At 37.5% G+C, this 20,791-nt stretch overlaps 2 protein-coding genes and 1 pseudogene across 2 annotated transcripts; all 3 read left to right on the top strand.

Annotated features, from left to right (window-relative positions):
* The first annotated feature begins 3,428 nt into the window (after window positions 1-3,428).
* On the top strand, window positions 3,429-3,932 carry LOC145219504 (uncharacterized). The gene has a single exon (XM_080086864.1). The coding sequence runs from the start codon at window positions 3,429-3,431 to the stop codon at window positions 3,930-3,932; it is 504 nt and encodes a 167-aa protein (XP_079942990.1).
* A 10,401-nt stretch (window positions 3,933-14,333) lies between these two features.
* LOC145219502 (uncharacterized) lies at window positions 14,334-15,004 on the top strand (annotated as a pseudogene).
* Window positions 15,005-18,041: 3,037 nt separating this feature from the next.
* LOC145220110 (uncharacterized) lies at window positions 18,042-20,301 on the top strand. The gene has a single exon (XM_080087403.1). It carries the CDS (start codon window positions 19,493-19,495, stop codon window positions 20,213-20,215), a length of 723 nt encoding a protein of 240 aa, XP_079943529.1. The 5' UTR covers window positions 18,042-19,492; the 3' UTR covers window positions 20,216-20,301.
* The last annotated feature ends 490 nt before the right edge of the window (window positions 20,302-20,791 follow it).

Raw genomic sequence — 20,791 nt, 5'->3', positions numbered from 1 at the left:
TGTATTTCTCCATACAAAAAGTAACGCAGAATAAGGACCATTTGTGTAGTTTCCGAAACATCAGTTGTATCATCAGTCATGACAGGGACAAATAAAGGTCTTCCAATTTCGGCCCTTATCACGGTAAATTCGTGGAAGACAGTCAAGTATTTCATTTTGAATTGTTTTAGAAACCCGGGTTTCTAAGTGTTTTTTTTTTAAGTCTGGATCTAACTTAGATGCAAAATTAACTAATCCTTTAAATACTGTAACATAAATGATGTAATATTCGCATTGACGTCATGGGTAGAGCTGCCATGACTTGTAACTTTTCCATTACGTAACTTTCATATGCTACGTGACTTATAACGTGGGAACCACAAATGGCTATGTCATGTAATTGTTCGCTATCGGTCATTTCGAGAGTTGGTGGAATAACCGTATTAAATGGAGAGAATTTTACCGTAGACTTAGGGGTTGACGTTTTACTCTTTTTCTTACCAGCGAATGGTAAAAATTTCTCCATACACTAGATGCTTTGGTTGAATGTTACCACAGTACAATAATACTAATACTTATTGAGTGACAAAACTATTTCACGTAATATAATGTTTAAGATTGGTTGCAGTGACTCGTAGTAAAGAAAAGTTATTGGCTTACAATGACAAAAAATAAGAAAATTTGCATGCATTACCGATGACTCGTCGATTCGTTATTTCCACCAGATGATGCGGTTCCACTCCTGTGATTCCACTCCTGTTGTTCCGTTGTTCCGTAATCCAATTGTAATAAACAGTTTGTGTTTCCGATCTCCGTACCTCGAATAATGTGATTCCCGTACGCGAATTTAGTGCGATCTCCGTAGGCTAGGCTACCTCGGATAATGTGAATCCCGTACACGATCCGATATCCGTACCACGAATGATGTGTGATCTCCGCACGCGAATTAGTGCGACCTCCAAACCGAATCCGTCTCCGAACGTACGCGAATAGATAGTGTCCTCCTCAGTGGCTCGAGCTCGATTGAGTCGTCAAGAAATTGAAAGCTCGTGCTCTTGAATCCTTGTGGATGGATTGATTGATTGATTGATTGATTGATAGTAACCTTTTTGGCAAGGACTACGACGAGTCGACGAACACTAGTGCTTGTTCGTCGACTCGTCGTAGTCGAAGCGATGCTTGATTGTTGCGGGGTCAAATTGTACTGCTTGCTTGATTGTTGCTTGACGCTTGAATGGATCAGAAGGTTATTTGTAGAATTGTTTAAGAAGAATTATCTTCATTTAGATGATGAAAGATCTTCCGACCAAAAAGTACAACTGTTTTGGTACTCACGGTCACAGTTGTTGTTGTTGTTTTGACGTATTCTTCTTCTTGATTGCAATTCGTTGCTGGAAGCTATCGAAGTCGAGGTCACCAGATTGTAGGAAAACGTATGTGTATTACGTGTTGTTTATTCGACTTGCGCTTCCGATTGTGCTAACAGCAATAGTCCAGCCGTTGGTTAGTTTGTTTTATTATAACACCAACAGTAATGCTATGTAAACGTGGCTTGACGTAGTGTGATTCATACGCCCAACCGAAGTCGAATAAAGTCACTTCAAAACCACAGAGAATATACACAGATCAAAACAACATAATTAGGCATACGTGAACAACATCCCGCCACTGGTACGGATGCCCACAACGTTCTCATCCTGTCCCACGCAATAACGAACAATTACATGACATAGCCACTTGTGGTTCCCACGTTATAAGTCACGTAGCTTATGGAAGTTACAAGTCATGGCATACCCATGACGTCAATGCGAATATTACATCATTTATGTTACAATACCCATGGATTAAGAGCATCATCTTTTTCATCATGTCCACGTAAGGAAGTTTCAAAGTTTTCACAGAACAAAATGCAGTCTATAATTTTCACAACTTTTTTTGTTGTGTTCAATAATTGAAAGTCTATACGCCTCACTAAGTTTTTCCTTAATATTTACAGTTCCCAAAAGTGAAAGTGAAACATCATTGTCCACATGCTTCTTTGACTTTTCATGTTTTTCTGCTTTCTCACCTATTTTGGCTACATTTGTAAAACCATCTTTTGTCCAGCATTTTCCATCACCTCCAAACAGCAAACATGGAAAACAGAACAGTGCATTTTTAACTTCACAACCACAAAACCATTTTTTTTTCTTTTGATACCATTCAGAATTAAAACGTATATATTTCTTGTTGTGGCTCATTCCTGGCTGACAAAGTTGAATATCAGGCGTTGGACGCCCTTTTTTCATTATACTTACCTTTTCAGAACTTGATAACTGCGAAAACTTAAGTTGCTGAAGCTCACTTACAGTCACCGAATGAGAATCTTAAAAAGCCATGATTAACTTTTCAATCAAAAACTGTAAAAATGATTAAAAAAGAATAACTGTCGTACTGTACTCATTGTCGAACCTGATGGTACACTTGATTTGCTTTGGCACACAATAAACGCGGAACAGACAACACAACTACTTTCGGGTGCCCATGTCACACGCTACTAGATTGGTGGAGCTGCGAGAGCCGCAGCACCCTGGCTCCTATTTCGCCCAGCATGTAGCTTTTTAAAGTGCGCATGCGCAGAACCGCAAAACATCATGAAACGACACGAAACGTCAGAAAACTGGAGCTGCAGTTCCAGCATAGGTATACATTAGTGTTTCCAAAAAAAAATTGTTAATGTAAAAAAAGGTGATAAGGTCGAAAATTACGGAATAAAAAATTAAAAATAATGAAAGTTATTTGTAATATTATGATAGGGGTATTAATTAAAAATATCTAGGGGGTGCTGCAGCTCCGAAATTTTGTTGGCAGCAAAAACATATCTTTTTCATGTTTGTGTGCAGATGCTAAAAATACAATGATTCATTTTGGTAAAAACTAAAAATTGCCGGAATTAAAGTAATCCTGAAACAAGTTGCTTGTATTATTATGTGAGAGTTTAACAAAATGACAAACAGTAACAGTTGCCACTATGTTTGAAAAACCTAATTATGACTCACCAAACAAAATGGGATAAAACCTAGGATGTAACTTTGGGGTTCGACCAAATGCTGAAGAATATCGTAGGGGTTCGGCCGTTATCAAAAGGTTAAGAATCACTGATCTAAATGAAGTGATAGATCGTGAAGATTCTATTTGAATAAGGTTGCTTAGGTAACATTATTTAAATATAAAAAAAATCTGATTTGCAGAGAAATTGTGTGAAAACTTGAGGATTATTGGAAAGATGTCTCAATTGAGAAAAAAAAGGACGAACAATCTGTGGTTCTTGAAAGGATAGAATCCCTGAGGGATGAGGTTCGGGAGAGTAAAATCTCCACCGACTCAACCCTAAGATCCGCAAGAGCCAAACTTTCTTGCAGGAACAATATGATAAGGTACAGACTCAGCTGGTAAACAACGAGGCTGAGATGAAACTTCTAAAAACTGAAAATAGGGAACTCAAAAAGGCTGTAAAAGAACTACAAGTGCAAACAATCTCCAATGTCGAGAGCTTAAATAATCTCGAGCAATATGGTCGAAGACCATGCTTGGATTTCAAAGGCCTGCCTTATTCGGAAACGGAGCCTGACATCAGTATCTCTCACCGACTTAGGCGAGTCTCTAAAGATCCTCCCCGTCCGGTAATCATTGCTAAATTTATGAGCCGCAAAGTGAGAGATGCCATTTACTCCAACCGGTATAGGCTGAAACAATCCAACAAAGGCGTAGCCCCTGGGAACCAAATTTTCATCAACGAGAGCCTGACAAAGAAGAACCGTGAGCGATTTAACAACTGTCTCCGGTTTAAGAGGGAGCACCAGTACCATCACATCTGGACTAGGAACGGAGCGACATTTCTGAAGAAGAATGACAACAGCAACATTATTGCCACCCACAGTGACAAAGACTTGGTGAGGCATAAGATTTGTTAATACTTGTTGTATTTTAACCCACAAACTTTTACAACTTCTCTTCCACATGAAATGCAACAAATGTGCAAGTAATCTTCACAATAACACCCCATACTTTTGTACCCGATGCCTACTGTCCTATTTACTATTCAGCAATGTTAGTAACTCAGAGCTAGAAAGTGCTATTTCACCAGTAAAATCAACATTTTCACCCTGTTTACTGGCCAACATTGATCACACTCATTCATGTTATTATGATTGTGTATCTTTGAACTATGCCCTATAGAAACTTAGCAACAAAGATATCGTCAGTGGAAAACCGAACTGGGCTCTGTCCATTTTTGAGGTTTTTCACTTTTTTGCATATTCTTTGGTTTTGGACATAGCTCTTTCTTCCTGTCTATTTACTGTCTGTGTGTCTTATAAGATTAAGCAGATAGCAGTGGAGCTATGTCCATTTTCAATGGTTGCTTTGAATACAAAACGGGTCTGTTTAGAATTCAAATTTTTAACAGGATCTGCACTGCAACTAAGGACATAGACCTTCAAAAAAAACTTCAAGAAAGGTGTCTGTGAAATTTAATTGTTAGTTAGAGTTATAAGACCCTAAAAACTAAACAATGTATATGTATACAGATCAAAGTGATTGTAGGTGAAAAAAGTAAATAACAAATTTACTACATTATTGCATTTTATTACTTAGATATCTATGTGAACCTGAAATAAGTGACTATGTTGTCTATGGGAAGTTCCCTTTGTGGTTGAAACAGTGGGAGGGTTTTTTGTTTTTCTGTTAAACAATTTATTTAGAAATTACATGTTACAATTATTTAGTTGAACTTATGTGTGGTGGGAATATCAAATTTTTTTTTAGTTGAAATGTGAAGTATTTATAAAGTGTATTTATATTATTGAAAAGAATATTATTAGGTGTATAAGGTATTTTCAGGCAAGAGATGCATCGCATAAGAATTAATTCAGCAGTGTCAACAGAGGCCTGGCATTTTGATGCAAATACCAGTGTAACAGAGGACAGGTGGTCTTATTTGAAATTTGGGAAAAACTGGAGAGATGCTCGTTTATATGGAAAGGTTACAGGGAGGAGTGGAGAAAAATGGATTGTTCACTGGGAAATTGATGATAGCAAGAGCAGCATTGAAACTCATAAGTTGTTTTTAGAAGATACTTGTAATGCTACTCCAGTTCAAACCGAATCAGAGAGTGTTAGCGAATCTGATGTTTCTGTCTCTGATGGCAGCGACATCGAATATATACCAGAAGTGTCAAAAAAAGAAAAACGTAGGAAAATTCTTGAAAGTGACAGTACCGAAAGCTCAGAGACAGATGATGTAGCCACCACAAGTATTGAACAAGATGGAAGTGAGACATCTCTCACAGAAGGAGAAGAAGTTTATCTCTGCTTAGAAAATTCCAAAAAGGTATTTAAAGCAAAGTTTTCCAAGACAGATGGTAATCAGACAGTACATGGACACCTTATGCAGAAAGGTGATGAAAGGTTTTTTATATGCACTGTTTTAAAGAGCTGTCGTGAGTGGGCATCATTTGATGCAGATATTCATTGCATAGGTTCTTCTGTTCTATGGAATATGAAGTTTGTTACAAAAATGTCCGCAACAGAATTTAGCCAGTTGGGCTCAGATGCAAGGAAACCAAATGCGCTTCAAAATAGAAAGCGCAAACGTAATGAAAAACAGTGGGCAAAAAATGTAAAAAAAATAGAATTAGAAAGTGGGTTAAGAAAGTTTGGCTGTTCTGTAAATGAATATAATGCACCTTGTGGAAATCCAGGACCCACCTGTGAATGCAGAATGCAATGTTCAAAATCATTTACAGAAGATGTGAGGAAACAAATAAATAAAGACTTTTGGGATTTAAAAGATATAAATTTGCAACGCTCCTTTATCACAAAATTTGTTAGTAGTGTTCCGAAGAAAAGGACAAGGCTCCGCGCCACAGCAAAAAGTGGGAAGCGAAGGGAAAAAACAAATTCTAGGCAGTATACATTTCTTCATCCCGAAAGTCATGAGTGTATAAAGGTTTGCCAAGTTTTTTTTGTCAGCACACTCAATATCAATAAGAAGAGAATCACAACAGCTTTAGGCAAGATAACTGAAAGTGGAACTGTGTCAACCGATGGTCGTGGAAAGAAGGGGAGTCACAATAATGTTACAGAAGAAAGGGAAGCTCCTGTGATCAAACATATTGAACAATTCCTAACAGTTGAATCACATTATGTTAGGAAAAACTCCGCTTGGCAGTACTTACCAGAAGAGCTATCGGTTAAAGAAATGCATCGCATGTATATAGCGTGGTGTAATGAAAAAGTGTATGAAAACCAGTGGCGGCTCGTGCCTAAGCCTTTACTTAACATATATAAGTTGGCAATATATTGAAAAGCTACATTTCTAGTTTTCCAGCCATTTGTTTTGTGTAGAATCTGTAGAAAAACAAGTAATACAAATCTTAATTAGCAACTCCATAGTGACGTAATTTTTGTTACGCAATAATGTACACGAGTGTAAACAGCAAGACGGCATCATTTGTGTATTTTGTTTACTTGCACTGCGACGGGCCAAACACAATAACGTTCAGTAATAATGTGAAAAACAAAAACACACGTGGCACAGCTTCGAAAGGAAGCGGTTGTAAACACGGTAAAACACAACAGGAATACAGAAAAAAAATTAATAGAAAAAATAGATATAAATGAGTCGAAAAAGGTCAACGTATTTCAGTTCGACAACAAAAATTGTCATGTTTCATTTAAGTAAATTTAGTCACAGTCAGCGTTTTCAACCTATTCTATGACACTTCACAGATTATTGTCACACAAAAAAACTAGCCATACAGCTTTTTATTGGTATCATAACTTACAAATTTAACAACCACATTACATTGGTTTTAGAACTTGTTCATTTAAACATCTTTCTTGAATTTTTGTGTACAGACTATTAATTGTATTTTAGTTTCTTAACTGCTATAAGTGCTGCTTGCTGGCAAATAGCTTATAATTCCTTTTTTAAGTGCAAAACGCCTTCAAGCTTTAAAATTTACAACACTCTCACTTAAATTTAAACCAAATTATTAAATCTTGTGCTTCCTTTTTCCAACCAAAATGAATCATGAAGTTATAGTTTGGGCATGATAATTGATAGCTTCTTCCTTAATCCCAAATGATAACTAAGAAACTGTTTTTGTACTTAGTACTAGCACTGCAAGTGCAAGTCTTTTGGGAATATTGGTGTTCCTTAGAAAAATTGGGATCTTTTTCAGTGTTAAAAAGAACTGTTTTGCCTTTGAAGGAATCATGGAAACAGCAAAAAGGATTTTTCATCCTAGTAATTTAACTTGTCAAATCATCATCTCTAGATTAATTATTTTCAAAGTAATCATGAACATCAGATCTACAGAAACATTTTCATATGAGTAACTAGCTTTTCTTTGTCAACAATAAGATGTGCTTGGTGTCACTACTATCTTGTCTGTAGAATGTTCAAACACTTCCTGTGAAGCAATTTAGCAGCTACTGTTTAGACAAACAGTACATGTCCATTATATCAATACACATGATTGCACTTGGTTGCAAATACTGTCCACATGGTGTGTTAAGAAATCCACACTTTAAATTGTCTTCACTTGTTTTTTGTCTTCATTTCAAAATTCCTGTTGCTTGCAGTTGTTTGATCTGCATTTGATATTGCCCGAATTTCAGTGAGGCATTTAACTTCACAGTCACAAATTTAATTTTTCTTTGGTAGCATTAGGAACTAAAACTGAGTATTTCTTGTTGTTGCTTATTCCTGCATGACATTGGAGTAGCAGATGTTTTGTCCCATACTTTCATAAATCTTTTTTATTCAGTTATTTATTATAAAGGTTAATTGTGACTTTTAAAGGTGTTAGATGACCTTTTTTCTTTTTCAAGGTGTTAGATACACTTATTTAATTCAATGATAACTGTAAAAACTGAAACCCACTTACAGTCATCTTAAAAAGTCACGACTAACAGTCAAACAATAAGTTTAATGATAGCAAAATAATTATTTAACTGCACTCACTGTCGAACTTAAAAACACACGGGTTTGGCTTTGGAGCTCACTGACGCGAAGCAGACAACACAACTAGCGCTACGTCACGGGAGGGGCTGCGCGAGCCACAGCCCCCTCTCGCCTATTTCGCCCGGCATGTAGCTTTTCCAAGTGCGCATGCGTACAACTGAAAACGTCATGAAACGTCACGAAACTGGAGCTGCAGCTCCGCCATAGATAACTTATTATTATTTTTTTAATTTTTTTTTAAATAATACAAATTTTTTATTAATTTTATTTTAATAAAATGGCGATTAATGCCATAAAAGTTATTCTTAGTATACACTGATCAAACATAAATACTATATGTAAAGATTGTTTTGTATGACAACTTGGAATAGGAATGTCAAGTAAAAAAACTGGGGGTGCTGCAGCTCCGCAGCCCCCTCGCACGAGCCGCCCCTGATGAAAACCATGAGACATATGATTTTTACCGCAGAACGTTTACCACACGCTTCAATCTGAAAATGAAGAAACCGAAAAAGGATATTTGTGATTTGTGCTCATGCTTTGACAACACACCAGAAAAGATTAGAAGTGAGGATCAAATTATCTGTCACGAAAATCACATTAAAGAAAAAGAACATGCAAGGCAGTTTAAATCCTGTTTAAAGGAAAGTGCAAAAATAAGTGCAAATACAGTAGTAGCAGCCTTTGACTTTTAAAAAACGCTCCTATGCCCTTTTGGCCAAGCATCATCTTTTTATTTTAAAAAAAAAATGTGGGCGCATTAGGATTATGAAACAAAATTGGTCAGACATACTACATAAAGGTTCTGAATTATACCAAGTTTGAAAACAATAGGTTGTAAACTGTGGAATATAAAAGTACTTTGTACAAAATAAAAAATGTTTTCGCCGTTTTCTCAACAAACACATTTTGGACATAACCCACTTTGGTTTTCCACCGACGATATGCACGTGTGGCAAGTAATTAAGGGAAGGCAAAGTCTTCCTAAAATAGAGCCTGTGACGTCTAAAATTTTAGGACTGCCTTCGTTGGTACCATCATCAGGTACAATGACTCAGTAATTCACAACTGCCCTCGCCCCTCTAGACTGCACAAACTGTCGATTCTAACTGCCCTTTTGGAACACGGTGTGGCTAAGTCCAAGCACATTTTAGTCACAAGAAGCACTTAGAAAAGTAGGATTGACCCAAAACTAACAAACAACAATACATTTGGGAATAGACGTAACGCATGGTTGCACTTGGGAAAGGAAGCATAGAAATCATATTAAAATATTGTGAATTTGTCCGTTATAGAGCCTCTCTGAATGCATTCATACTTGGCTTTAAGTGGAACTTTGCCGCACATTTTTCTGGTATTGTTGCCCATATCGACTGCTTTGTATTTGCATGTTGTTCCTTCTCGTTTGCGGAACTGTTGATTCTCTTCTTTCACACATTCCTAAGTAGTAGGTTCTAATACTATTTTCAGCAGTGGTTTTTTAACGGATCAGGTTTATAGTTATTACAAACTACTGACCAAAAGTTATATATATTATATCAAAACTTGCCAATCTAGTTAATATTTTTAAAGCTACAAAGAAGAGATATAGTTGTACTTGATTTTATCAACGCCTTAAATGCGTTTGTGCCAAAGCTGGAAGTGAAAAACTGAGGAAGGAAATTTTGCAATGAGGCCCGTTCATCTGTGATTAAAGGTGAACTTGACATCTATCGACTGAAATAGTACATCTTCTCAATCTCCGGAACGATTTTTTGACCTACTTACTTAAATTATCTCCTTTAGATTTGGAGCTGGTGAGAAAGCCTTTTGCAGCAAGCATCCCACTAATCCTGTTTGAAATAAGTTCTTTTGTTGTTGTTGTTCTGAACCAAGTTTATAGTCTTTTTATAGAAAGTTTATAGAATTTTTGTGTGACGAACGAAAAAAGGTTAAGAACCACTTGCCTAGGCAAATGGTTGTGCGTTTTTGGTAACGAAAGTCATCTGTCTTGAACATAGGCGCCGACATTGAATTTTTTCCGGGTATGCCGTATTATATGACGTCATATGCCGAATATATTTTCTGCGGATGCATATGGTAACACAACGTAATTCCACCGCCAGGCCCTTTTGCTACTGTTGCAATTTAACGACCTATTTGCCGAAATTACAGGTAGGCAAAACAATCAAGATAGAAAAGATTTAGTTCGACTGTCACCTAACATACTTTGCCGTGCGTCGCAAATTACTTTAATGTTTAACATTTATCTTCTCTGTAATAACTATAACAAAAATGCTTAGTTTTCACGCAACAAAGCGCACACACTTCTGGCCTAGCAATTACAACGTTCGTTTTAACGTCGCTTGTTTCGTTTACAACGTGTCGCTTATTTAACGCAGTGAGTCAATGTGACGCATAATTAATTTTAAAGTTCAGTGTACTTTGTTTGAACGATGTTCTGCCTGCCTGAAACTTTCGACAACGTTAATTTTTGTAGGCTAAGTACCAACCTTACGTTTGTGACGTAACATTGGGTGTTAATTGTGTTTTTTTCGGTTGAAACTAGCCTGTCGTTGTTCTTGTGGTGGTGTAGGCAGTTACAACAAAGGTTGGGCTGTATTTTTACAATTTAGTTCACAAACGGTAAACTTTTTTTATCACGTGGTTGTTGACAAAATACCCGGGGCAGCGGCGTTTCTACCATAGGACAGCGCCGAATACCTTTGTTGAGCTATTTACCTGTTTTTAATGTTTAAATTCCAATGCTTCTCGAATACGTTTTACAACTGTAATGAATGCGAGCAATTTAATGGTTGTGAGCAACAACGCATGACTAACGTTGGTCCGATTCTTGAAAACTTGAACACACAGCTGCAAAGAATGGCATGTTCAGGGGACTTTTTGTTTCTTTGACGGTGAACTGCTGCCATCATCTGATGCAATTTGTGACATCAAACAAAATAACTTGCACGGATTTTTGCTGATTGCAGTGTGATAATTACATCACGTGATGTTCATACATACACGAACCACAGCGAAACAAAGATTCGAGAACTAACAGAAATTGCTTTTTCATCATCACAGAATTTTTAAAACTTTAGCCCAAAAGGTCTTTGGCCGCCTATGTCAACTGACTAGTCACTGGGACACTCGAAACTTCCTCCGCTGACTCTCTTTTGATGATATTTGGGCTACTCCTGCCCTGTGACCTTTTGAAGTAACTTTTTAGGTTTTGATTTGCTATTTTTTTCCTCTGCGTCTGTCAAAATTGACCAATGCATTAAAATGTGCCTGCGCTTTTTGGTAATGACCTTCTTGCTGGGCGGTCATTTCTTGTGGTGCATAGGTTTGTATTACCCGAATAAGACCAGCAAGCCTGTTTGTATCACCTGAAGTACCCTGACTGTTTATCATCCAAGTCCTCATTTATGAGCTCACTATCTGCAGAAATATTTTATCGTGGGTTTAGAAAAGGAGACTCCTCCTGATCAATCAAAAAACCTTTGCATCCTTCACATCAGAAACATTTTTTTTTTGTAATGGCAAAGGCACAAATTTGTATCATCTCATTGTGTACAAGATGTATCTGTATTTTTTATCGCACTGCAACCAATCTTTCGAGTAAGTGTTTTTTTTCTAAAACATTAATTAATCGCATTATGTTGTAGTTGACGTATGCGTGACCTCGATTGCCAAGCCTTTTCGTGTTAAAAACACTTTTCAAAAAATTTTTTCGAGAGGATTGTAATTGCATTCGTGATGTTTTAACAGACCAGGCTTACCTTTTTTCTAATTGTTGAATCATTTTTTTAACCTTGACCTTGCAAAAACTTTGGTGAAGCTGGCCAACTAGGTTATTTTCGTAGGCACATTTACAGACCTTACACGTCAGACTATCATTGAATGAATCATAAGCAATCCAATGAAACTCTTCAATCGACCATACTGGCTCATTTTTTGCGCGACTTTAGCTACTAACACTTCACTGTTATTTAAGTTAAGTTTGCAAGTTTGCCACTATTTTTTGATACCTCAAATTGGGTATAATCATATGTGAATATTATTGAGCAATGCACTAGATGAATAAAAAATAGAATAGTCTTTGGAAAAGAAGGGACAGCCACAAAAAATGAAACGCGAAATGTATGTGGCAAGAATAGAACAGAGTAATTGGAAAATGATCCAGGTAACACTGAGTACCAGTAATATCACAGTGATATCAGGGCTTAATTCTAGTACACTGCTACAACGAGAATCAGGTTTTTGTCATTTTGTGACGTCATATAATATGGCATACCCGGGAAAAATTTAAAGTCGGCGCCTATGCCTTGCTGGCTGACAAGTAATACCTTCTTTTCCTGCGAGCATCTTATAAACTGGACGAACAACGTCAAAATATGAATACAATTTTCGGATGTCGTCCAACCAGATTTATGTGCCAACGCCAAAGGTCCGCTTGCAAGTACATGACATGCGTGCTGAGTTTTGTCTAACTTTTGGAACTTAGGCACTATTTTTTGGAATCATTGTATGTTATATGATACACAAATGTCATTTTTTTCATTTCACAAACAATGGTTAAATTAAAGTGAAATTTATGACAATTAATATACATCTAGAGATGATGTTCAAAGTAGGAAATAATTTAGGATCAAGGGGGGTTGTCTTGGACCTGCCAATAGTGCATAACACAAACTCCCAACTTGATACTTGTGGTTCACTTCCGGTTTCCCCGACTGTTGTCTTCCCTGAGCTAGGTGAGCTGGAAAAGGGAGCAAAGTATCGACTTTCGTTCGAATTTTGTCGTCCGCGACGTCCGAATTTCTATCAGCTGATGAATATTTTCGGGTTTGTCGAGTGTGACATATCAGTGCCACCTGAGAAGTACGAATATTGTGAGGGATTTTCACCGATATCGAAGTTTGCGCGACGACATCGATCTAATGCGGGGGAAGTACGCCTTGCAATATTATTTCTTCAAAGCATCGCTGTTTTGTTGGGGAAGGCGAAACGTTCCTTCTGGCAAGCGTTTGTTTTGATCTAGATCGGCAGCGACAGAAGTAGAAAAAACGTAACCAGTACCTTGAACAGCAATTACGCCACAAGCTGAGGGTTGTGAATTGCCTGGTGAAGTCTTGCTGTTTGTGCTGAAACAAATGGATGTACAGACACCCTATGTGTAATATCAAAACATGTGGTGTAGGTCTGTATGAAAAAGTTACCCATGCCTAAAAATCATGTCGTTTCCGCCTATTTCAGTGCCGAAACAAACAAAAATGCGTTTAACAATATGTAAAAAAACATGACGTTTCGATAGCAACTTGTGTCATTCTCAAATAAATGTAAAAGCAGCAAAAAGGGGCGAGAAACAAGCGCAAATGCTGTACAATGATGACAAAGCACTAAGTTTGCCATCTGAAGTGATCATAGACAAAAAGTCGTTATTTATTCTGTACATTCTTCTAAACAGGTGGAGGACAAGCGGCTAAGAATTGACATTGACTCAATTCGAGAAATGGTGTTTTAAAAGTGTCAATATTCGGTAAACATCAACAGAAGAACAATTAGCAGACTGCAAAACTAAAAAACTTGTGTTGTACTGGAAAGATGTATGATACTCAAAAAATAAAAATAAGTTTTATGCGATGCTTCATTGATTTTGACAGTTTGTCAAGACGTTTCAGTTTAGATCTTGACCTTGTGTTAAGTATTCAGTTGTAGTTGGTGTGTGCAATTGTCTATAACAAATGCTTGCCAGACAGACTCGAACAACAGGATACATCCCACCTCCGCCATCACTCCCGCCATGTATGGGTTTGCTCAAGATACACAAACCCGGTTAACCAATGAGGCCCATTTTCAATGGCAGTCTCACAGATTTACAACAGCTACCTTGCGTTGTTGACTTTTTTAAAAGTAAAATAAAGTCTATTCGTGTGTTTTTGCCGTTATTCTTGGTCGTGCAAAACTTGTTTACAATCTGCTGACTGACTTACAAGAATGCTCAGATGATTATAAAAAAATCCCTTGCTAGATTTCATCCTGTGAAGTTTGATTTCTACGATTCCCATCACAGCTCACGCCTTTGGTCAAATCCTCCTGAAATTCATTGGGTGTGTTGAGGGTCTAAATCTTAACAGCTGCAACCTGAACTCAGAATCACAGAAGATGATTTGTAAAAAAAATGTAATTTCGCACGTAGTTTGGTCTAAACATTGCAGCTAAAAAAATGGCAATAACTACCATAGAAATCCGTTTTGTCCTTAATATTTTTCGACAAACAATAAAAAACCTGGAAGTGTGATGTATGTATTTACTGCTAGATGTCGTTCCTGAGTTATGACGTCACGTTTCGTTTTAACCGTGTACCGCGTCTTAAACGTGGCAGTCAATACAGGTAACCGCTTAAAGGTGTGTGCGCTTATGACATGGTGTCAGAAGTGGTTTTTCAAATAAAATGGAAGGTTCGTTCTCACTGCCGGAAGCTATGCAATGGAGTGGCAATGTGTCACAAAACTGGGTTAAGTTTATTAGGGGATTTAGGCTTTGTTTGACAGCTGTTGGTTATGACGGAAAAGCTGCAAAAGTTAAAACCTTCTATGTTGCTCCACGTGTTGGGAGAGCAAGGTCAAACCATCCACTCAACATTTAAATTTGAAGAAGGACAAGAAATGCACTTTGAAACTGTGGTCAATACCTTCGAAAGCTACTGTTGTCCGAGGAAGAATATCACCAGATACAGGTTTTTTTCTAGAAATCAAAATGATGGTGAAAGAATAGATGTTTTTATAACCGATTTAAAAAAACCTGTCTAAAAGCTGTGATTTCGGTGAACTTTGCGACTCATTAATCCGAGACAAAATTATTATTGGTATCAAGTGTGATCAACTTCGTCAAAGTTTGCTGCGGGAAGAGGAACTAGTCCGTCCCAGCAAAAAAAATCCATTTGCACTCAAAAACAAACTACAACAGGAGCTACAAAGAATGGAGAAAAAAGAAGAACCAACTAAGTGGGTGAACTCTCTTGTATAGTAGAATCCGCGAGATTTAAATAAAGCAATTTTGCGTGAGCATTTCTGTCTTCCGACTAGAGAAGAAATAATTAGTCAATTTATAAATGCTAAAGTATTTTGTAAACTCGACGTTTTGTCTGGGTTTTGGCAAGTAAAGTTGGATGAAGATAGTTCTAAGCTTTGTACGTTCAACACTCCGTTTGGACGGTACAGATTTTTGCGCATGCCGTTCGGCATTTGTTCTGCGCCAGAAGTGTTTCACAAGTTGGTGTACATGATGTTTGAACACATGAACGGCGTTGTAACGTCTATGGACGATATTGTGGTTTGGGGTTCAACTAAGCAGGAACATGACATGGGGCTTAAAAATGTGTTAACGGTTTTGCAAAGCAATAATCTGAAATATTGTGGTTTGGGGTTCAACTATGGAGGAACATGACAGGAGGCTTAAAAATGTGTTAACGGTTTTGCAACGCAATAATCTGAAACTCAATAAGGAAAAATGTGTGTTCGGTGTAGACAAGATTACTTTTCTTGGTGAAGTTGTTGGTGCTTCAGGTGTTCAACCTGATCCAAATAAAGTTCATGCAATAGAGCAACTAAAGCGCCCTCAGTCTAAGGGTGACTTGCTGAAATTTGTAGGAATGGTCACGTACCTAGGTCGTTTCATTTCCGACTTGTCTACTAAAACATCTTCTTTGCGTTTGTTATTGCATAAACGGAGCAAATGGGAGTGGACGCAAGCACACGAAATGAAATGGAGGAATTTAAAACGGCTGGTCACAACTGCCCCAGTACTTCGGTTTTTCGACCCCAAGAAATCGATCAAAATTTCGGCAGACGCATCTAAACATGGACTTGGAGCTGTAATTTTGCAACAGCATGACAACATGTGGCAGCCAGTGGCTTATGCGGCAAGAGCTTTAGCAACCGCTGAAACAAGGTATGCACAAATTGAAAAAGTATTGCTTGCTATCACGTTTGCATGTGAAAGATGTTATCAGTATGTTTATGGTCAGAAGTTTGTGGTAGAAACTGATCACAAACCTCTCCTAGCGTTGTTTCTCAAGGAGTTGTCCGTTGCGCATTCAACCTAATGATCCGGTTGCAAAGATTTCATTTCACCGCAGAGTTTACTCCAGGTAAATTCATGCACACAGCTGATTTGTTATCAAGATGTGTGCAGAACAGTGTGTCCGTTCAATCGCTTTCTTGTTATAGTGTATGTGAATATGTAGATCTAATTGTATCCGCTATTGCTTGTATGCCATTAGTTAAACAAAAGTTGCAAAGTAAAACCATATGTGCCGAACAGTTGCAAATTGTAATGCGTCTTGTAAATAATGGTTGGTTGGCCTTTACATAAGCGTGCTTGTCCTGTTTTAGCAAATTGTTTCGTGGATCTCGAATAGTTGTTCCAATGTCTATGCGCAGTTATTTTTTAGAACGTGTGCATGAAGGCTATTTGGGTGAAGTAAAATGCAAAGGACGAGCTCGGGAAAGTATATATTGGCCTGGGTTATCCAACGACATATCTGGTTTGGTTTCTTCCTGTGCCATTTGTGCAAAATTCAGGTCACAGCAACAATGCCAACCGTTAGAACCTCAACAAGCTCCTTACCCGTTTCAGAAAGTGGCAACTGACCTGTTCTATTGGAACCGGAAATGCAAAATTCGCTGTGGACTGGCTGAGAGGAGTGTCAAGACAACGAAGCAACTACTTAAAAAAGCTCACGCCAGTGTACATGATTTTAACAACAGTTTGTTAATATTTAGGAGCGCTCCTCTCCTTTGCGGAAAATCACCTGCACAACTTCTCATGGGTCGGCAAATCAGACACACGATGCCCCTGGATATCGAAATGTTAAAAAGTTCAACTAGCCGTCCGTTTGGAAAAGAAAGAAAACAACAAACGAAGTATTATGACAGGGGAACAAGAAACATGCTGCAATTACAAGTGAACACTCCTGTAAAACTGTACAATACTCAAAACAAACTATGGGATCAACAAGGAACTGTAAAAAAACAGTTATCTCATCGCTCCTATCTTGTAAAAACTAGTGGTGGTGTATTGTATCGGCGTAATCGTGTTCATTTACGTCTATTGAATGTTATTGTGAATCCTTACCCTTCGAGACGTCCGTAAGTTCAATTTAAACGAAGGGAAGTTGTGATGTATGTATTTACCGCTAGATGTCGTCCCTGAGTTATGACGTCACGTTTCGTATATAACCGTGTACCGCGTCTTAAACGTGGCAGTGTGTGCGTTCATGACAGAAAGTAAATAAAGTTATAACAAATTAATGCTAGAACTAAATCACGGATCACGTGACACTTCAAACATAGAAGTCAGTCTTGCCATTTTAATTTTTACAACAAATAATCTTGCTCAGATGAAATTTTCCAACAGATTGACATGTGTTTTACAAAAACGTAAACATGAGGCCAAATATTTTTCTTTGCATAGTATTGAATTTAAATAACAAATATTAGTCATTTATTTTGCAGTCAAACAATTTAACTCCCGTAGATACTTTTAAATGTTTTGTCAACGAAGAAATAATGAATATGCTTGTCATACAGACACGAACCTGTACAGTGAAACTAGCTCGTAAATGTAGTCACGCAAAATTGGTTCCGAAATAAAGAAAAGAAATGGAAACATTGTTGCATAACGATCAGTTTTCGTAATATCGCCTAATTGTCAAAAAATAGAAAAATTCTTGGGTATGCTTTTGTGGATGGGATAAAAAGGAGACGATCTTATTATAAAACCACATTTCTTAGAAAATGAGCTGCAATCGTTTTGAATAACTTTTAAACTGCTTCCATTTTTTCCAACAATAAGGAAATAGGTCAAAAACTAAAGAAGATGCGGCTCTTATTAGATCTGCTTAGACATTTTAAATCTATTCATACTCCAGGAAGTGCAAACGCAGAAACGCCTCAACAATCTTGCCATTATGGTAGAAGCCACATAGTCATTAAATTTAGATGTGTCGCGCACGCAGATACGACGCAATCGCTTCGGGGCCAACTAAGGTAGAATGTGGAACCAACTAAGGTAGAATGTAAAGCATTAAAAAAATATTGTTCAACGTGCGTTTTCTAAAATAAACGTGATCCATCACAGTACCGCAGGACTGTAATTTATATATAGCCTGTTTACATGGCCATTTCAAAGAGGGCCGGCCGGAAAAAGTGGCTAATTTTCGGCCGCTTTCGTGGCCAGTTTACATGAAAATTTGGCCATGGTGGCTAAAAAGAGGGCCAGGCCACCTTTTTAGCCACTTTTAAAGTGGCCATGTAAATAGGCTAATAGAGTGTGCCGTGATCGTTGGTTTGATCCCAGCTAGGAATTTATGTTCACCTCAACTGAACGTGATGCATTGTACTTTTTGTCGTCGAACATTATTTCCTTGTCTACTTCATACAGTGGAAACCTGGCGCTTAACGAGCTGCCTTTTTTCGTTCGGTTACAGGTCAATGCACTCGTGTTCGCTGGTGCGTTAGTGGGCGACATACAGAAGTTTTCAGTGCTTTTACTTGTACTTTCAAAATATTTTTTATTTCCACTGCGGGTGTAAATTTTAGGTCATCTTAAGATATTCTACGTTACATGGTGTATTAGAGTGCTCGGTTTGTAGAATAGTGTTTACCAAAACAAATATGTATTCGTCCACTTTAGGAATTGTGTTGTAGTCACCCACGTGTTTAAAGTTTTACTGTAACAGAAAAGAATAACGTACAGACTTAAAGAACTTTGGTCTGCAGCAACTATATTGCAAAAAAGAATCGATTTGTGAAACATGTTACAGTCGGAAGCAATTCAGTTTTCCATTTGTGACCACTCGCAGTGCCGATCTTTCAGATTTAGACGTTGATAGCTCTGCTTTGTTTGAACCTTGTGTTATATTCTGTACCAAGGAGATATTTTCAAGGTGTTAAGACTGCATAACATTATTAAGGCAATTGTCAAAACATTTGATTATTTAACTAAAAGCTTCGCTGAGTATAGATAATCTTTTGCAAAATCCAGACGAACTACTGGTAAGCGTAGAACTGGTTTAAAATGATGGTGAATAATTGTCATCAGCGAACAGACAAAGTAATTTGCTTCATCCCTCATTGTCTCATAGTTTTTTCTTGTTGCACTTATCTAAAACCTTGCATACCCAACTGAAGCTAGGAAGTGTTCAAAATAGTTTCAAAGTTTGCTCTAAAGTTTACAATTACAGGACATATTGACTTAAGATATTGCCGGTTTCTGTAGTAAACATCAACTTCACTTAACATCACAGGCTAAAATATACTGATTGAGGGTTCTAGTTGATAAAAATCAAACACGTGCAGTTCGCTTTTGCAATGTAATTTTGCGCAAATGATTGTTGGCTATGCATTTGGTTTGCTTTATGTTGAGTAATTCAGCTGTGGAAACCAAAATCTTTTCAGAGAGCAGTAGAACATAATAAACGATTTTGTTCTTGCAGATAAACAAAAGTCAACTATGGCTACCCAGGAATTAAGTTTGGAGCAAACCGATCTGCAATGTACAGATGCTTCGGATCTGCTTCAACTATACAAGAGATCCGAAGTACAACAACTTTCCAAAATAAATGAAGGAGAGCAATTTCAATGCCAATTTGCAGGGATTAGCACTTTTTCTAAAGAGGTTGCCTTCAAACGAAACAAACTGTCTCCCACCAATAAAACAATCTTTCAAGGTGATGTATGTGAAAAGTTGTTCAACCGCGGCACAGGCTTGAAAAGACACATGTTGACCCACACAAAAGAGAAACCCCATCGATGTTATGTTTGTCACAAAACGTTCAGTCTTCGCGCCGATTTAAAAAGACACATAGCTATTCACTCCCCCACGAAACATTATCGATGTGATGTGTGTGAGAAAACTTTCAGTCAAGGTGGAAATTTGAAGAGACACAAGTTGACTCACACTAATGAAAAACAACATCGATGTGATGTATGTGAAAAAATGTTTAGCCGTGAAAAACAACATCGATGTGATGTATGTGAAAAAATGTTTCGCCAGGACCAATATTTGAAAAGACACATGATAACTCACACAAAAGAGAAACCACACCAATGCTGTGTATGTGAGAAAAGATTTGGTGCAAGAGGAGATTTAACAATGCACATGACGACCCACACGAGAGAGAAATCCATCGATGTGACATATGTGAGAAACCATTTAGCCATCGAGGACATTTGAAAAGACACATGTTGATACACACGAGAAGTAGAGGCACCGCGACGTCGAAATGAAGTTAATATATGGTTCGGACCAGACGTCCTTTGCACCAAGATTTTTTGGTCGAAAATGCAACAAATTTTAGGAATTTCGACGTCTAACAACGACGTTGATTTGACGAGTTTTGTTGACGTAATATTCGCGCCTATTACTGACGTCTTTTTTGTTGTATATTTACGTCGAAACTGCAACAAATTTTCTTCCACTTTGACGTCTAACAACGACCCTAACGTAACTAAATTATCCTCCAATTACCTGCACAATACACAAAAGTTAAACCAAATAAAGAATTTATTACAAGAAAAACTACCAAAAATCACAATAAGAAATTGTAGTTGTCCGGGGACGTTCGGGATTTTCCATGTTTGAGATATTTCTCAACTTTATGAACCAGAGTTGCTTGTTGCTTCTCGCACGAACTCCTCTCTGTATAAAAAAATTCATTAATTAAAAATATGTTGCATTGGAAAAAGTGCATTTCTCGTGTAGGCTACTCGTACATACTCCATTTGCCATACATTTAGAAATACAATTTCA

Source organism: Phallusia mammillata, chromosome 3 (assembly GCF_965637545.1).
Source record: "Phallusia mammillata chromosome 3, kaPhaMamm4.hap1.1, whole genome shotgun sequence".
NCBI classification, from domain to species: domain Eukaryota; kingdom Metazoa; phylum Chordata; class Ascidiacea; order Phlebobranchia; family Ascidiidae; genus Phallusia; species Phallusia mammillata.
This window is presented reverse-complemented; position numbering and strand designations above follow the sequence as displayed.

Bases quoted from the DNA above. Each gene is read 5' to 3' on its own strand.
- LOC145219504 (XM_080086864.1), top strand. From the start codon at position 3,429: ATGAAACTTCTAAAAACTGAAAATAGGGAACTCAAAAAGGCTGTAAAA.
- LOC145220110 (XM_080087403.1), top strand. From the start codon at position 19,493: ATGGCTACCCAGGAATTAAGTTTGGAGCAAACCGATCTGCAATGTACA.